Here is a 3099-nt window from a genome sequence, read left to right as displayed (position 1 = left end):
AGTAGAAAATTTAAGGAAGGATGATAAGATAGCAATGCACCTTTTTGTTTACGCTATCGACTTCGGGAGCTTTGTCTTTATCACCGCAGCATCAGCGTGTCCTTAAGCCAAGTTCACGTTGCCCATAATCCCATGTATCAAACCCAAAATTTTCTTCTTCATTTGCAACTGAATCAAATTAACATAATACTACATCAAATCTTTGGGGCATTTTCTTGAACAGCTGGTGCTGCATCACCAAAATGCCCAACATTACCCCCTTTATACTGTGATTTTGAAATCGAAAATCGACGGATTTCTTTCCATTACTTTGTTTGTTTGATTTGTGTCTCTACACTCAGCATTATTTATGGTTCCGCCAGGAATCGAGTTCATGACCTCACGCCTCAAGGAGGAATTCAAGTTCCTAACTTTTTTCTCACAAGACTTTAGCCCCACACCGCAAACAAAGTAGACATGAGTTCAGTTTTTAAAGTTGAACATTGACTAACCCGGCATCAACCCAAGCATACAGGATCTGTGGCCTTGGGTTTGAGAAGTTAGCCTGCGCCTACAACAAATTTTTTTTTTTTTTTTTGTTGTTGTTGTTTTGTCTCGCCAGATTTTTATCCAATCCTTACCTGATTTGCATTACAGCACCATATTTCAAGCCATGCAAGTAAACTTCTTGAAAGAAGTTGCATTAAGATTTAAGAGTAATTTAGAGTAGTAGGTAACTTCCAATTCATGGAATCATTAAATTGGGATTCTGCGACAGCAAACCTCAAAATATCAGTCTGTACTGTCCCTATCCAATTCATTCTGTGGCTGAAAAAAAAAACCCACAGATTTTTGAATTGGTGGTGCCAACTCCACAACCAATGAGAACACAGCTGAGGATCTTCATGGATAGATAAATTTAATCCAGTAGAAGCCTATATAAACAACATCAACTACAACAATTATACCTCACCAAATCAAGTTATACCATCTTCAATACTCAATAGTCTTTCATTTCTAACAACAAAGACATACTAATGGCAACCATGGCTCTCTCTTCTCCATCATTTGCTGGGAAAGCTGTGACTCTCAACTCACAAACAGAATTCCCCACCAATGTTAGATCCAGCAGCAACAGCAAGATCTCGATGAGGAAGACATCAGCAAAGAAGCCTGCTGCTTCTTCAGGAAGTCCATGGTACGGTCCAGACCGTGTCAAGTATCTCGGCCCATTCTCTGGTGAGTCTCCTTCTTACCTGACTGGTGAATTCGCTGGTGATTATGGTTGGGATACTGCTGGACTATCAGCTGACCCAGAGACCTTTGCGAAGAACCGCGAACTTGAGGTGATCCATTCAAGGTGGGCAATGCTCGGAGCTTTGGGCTGTGTCTTCCCAGAACTCCTCTCTAGAAATGGAGTCAAATTTGGCGAAGCTGTTTGGTTCAAAGCCGGCTCTCAGATTTTCAGTGAAGGAGGACTAGACTATTTGGGAAATTCCAGCTTGGTTCATGCACAGAGCATCTTAGCTATTTGGGCCACACAGGTCATTCTTATGGGCGCTGTTGAGGGTTACAGAGTTGCAGGTGGTCCACTAGGTGAGGTTGTCGATCCACTTTACCCAGGTGGAAGCTTCGATCCCTTAGGACTCGCGGAGGACCCAGAGGCATTTGCCGAGCTAAAGGTAAAGGAATTGAAGAATGGTCGCCTTGCTATGTTCTCCATGTTTGGGTTCTTTGTTCAGGCTATTGTGACTGGCAAAGGTCCTCTAGAGAACCTCGCAGACCACCTTGCTGACCCAGTGAACAATAATGCTTGGTCATACGCTACCAACTTCGCTCCCGGGAAGTGAAAATAAGCTTACCAAAGGCAGAATGGCATTTGGTTTCTACTTTATTTCTTTAATATCCTCTGTACATTCATTTAGCTTGTAAAATTGTGTAGTATGTAGCTGCGTTTGGTCTATGTAGTGTTTCTGTCTATGGCTTATTTTCTGTACCTCGTAAAAATGCGAGGGCGACTTGGAGATAATTTGGTTCTCTTAGTCATCCTTTTGTATCACTCTAAAATTATCAAATTTTCAGATAATTCAGTGTTCTGATAAATTTCAAAGATCTGACTACCATGGAAACCAAGTCAGAAGTCGCAATTCTAATTGGTTGTTATTCTTGAGCATTGCACTACCAAAGAATAAAGCTACCAATATACAAGGTTAGCACCAACTGCTCATCCATTAAGCCATAGCTTCACAAACAAAATCAGAGAAATCATGAGATTTAACCTAGAAACTCCTAATTGTCATACCATCATCATTACCTAACTGTCATAGCTTCTGGAAAAATATTAGCCATCAGACCATAATTTTTTATCTGGTTCGAGAATCATTAACTTATACTCTTACTGCAACTTGAGCAGTTTTAAGCTTCCATAAAGCTTAAAACACTAGGAATTGAACCTCGGCAGTTCAATTAATTTATTTTTTCTAGTCCTGAAGCATATTTGACGAATCCAGCAATGCAGTATGATTTAGTGATAAGACCATAACATTTGATGCTAGTAGAGGTTAATTAATTTCACACTTATACTAGTCGATGATGAAGTAGTATAAGAGGGAAATTACATAGTAGGAATTACCTATAGGTACTAGTTTAGTGATACTAGTTAGTGGCAGGTCCACCCACAAAAATCCAGTAACATGAGGTCCAAAGTTTTAAAGAAAAAAGAAAATTGGACCTAAAATTTTATTCCCAGGTCCTATACATGTGCGAGATACATGATATATATTTTTAAATTCCCAAAACACCCTCATGTATATAAAAACAAGGTAACTAAATTTCATTTCATTTTTTCTCTTTTCATTTCAATCTCTCGGATCCAAATCGGAGAGCAGCTAGAAGAAGGAAAAAAATTCTTGGGTTTTAATCGTCGAACGCGAGATTATTTATTTCAATCTTGTTTCATTAGCCGAGATTTAGTTAGTTTTAACGTTGTCTCATATTTTTTTGAAACTATTTGGATTTGATTTTCAGTCTAATGGCGAAATCAATTGAGATAAGATACTGTATATGAAGTTGTTGCTTCCTACAGATCAAGAAAATCAGCTAAGAATTAGTCAAGGTATT

The 3099-nt window shown here is 38.9% G+C and overlaps 1 protein-coding gene across 1 annotated transcript; it reads left to right on the top strand.

Annotated features, from left to right (window-relative positions):
• Positions 1-937: 937 nt before the first annotated feature.
• Positions 938-2089, top strand: LOC113284090 (chlorophyll a-b binding protein of LHCII type 1-like). Its single transcript, XM_026533491.1, has one exon. It carries the CDS (start codon positions 1017-1019, stop codon positions 1827-1829), a length of 813 nt encoding a protein of 270 aa, XP_026389276.1. The 5' UTR covers positions 938-1016; the 3' UTR covers positions 1830-2089.
• The last annotated feature ends 1010 nt before the right edge of the window (positions 2090-3099 follow it).

Source organism: Papaver somniferum, chromosome 5, assembly GCF_003573695.1.
Source record: "Papaver somniferum cultivar HN1 chromosome 5, ASM357369v1, whole genome shotgun sequence".
Lineage (NCBI taxonomy): Eukaryota > Viridiplantae > Streptophyta > Magnoliopsida > Ranunculales > Papaveraceae > Papaver > Papaver somniferum.
Note: the sequence above shows the minus strand (reverse complement) of the source record. Positions and strands in the feature narration are given on the sequence as shown.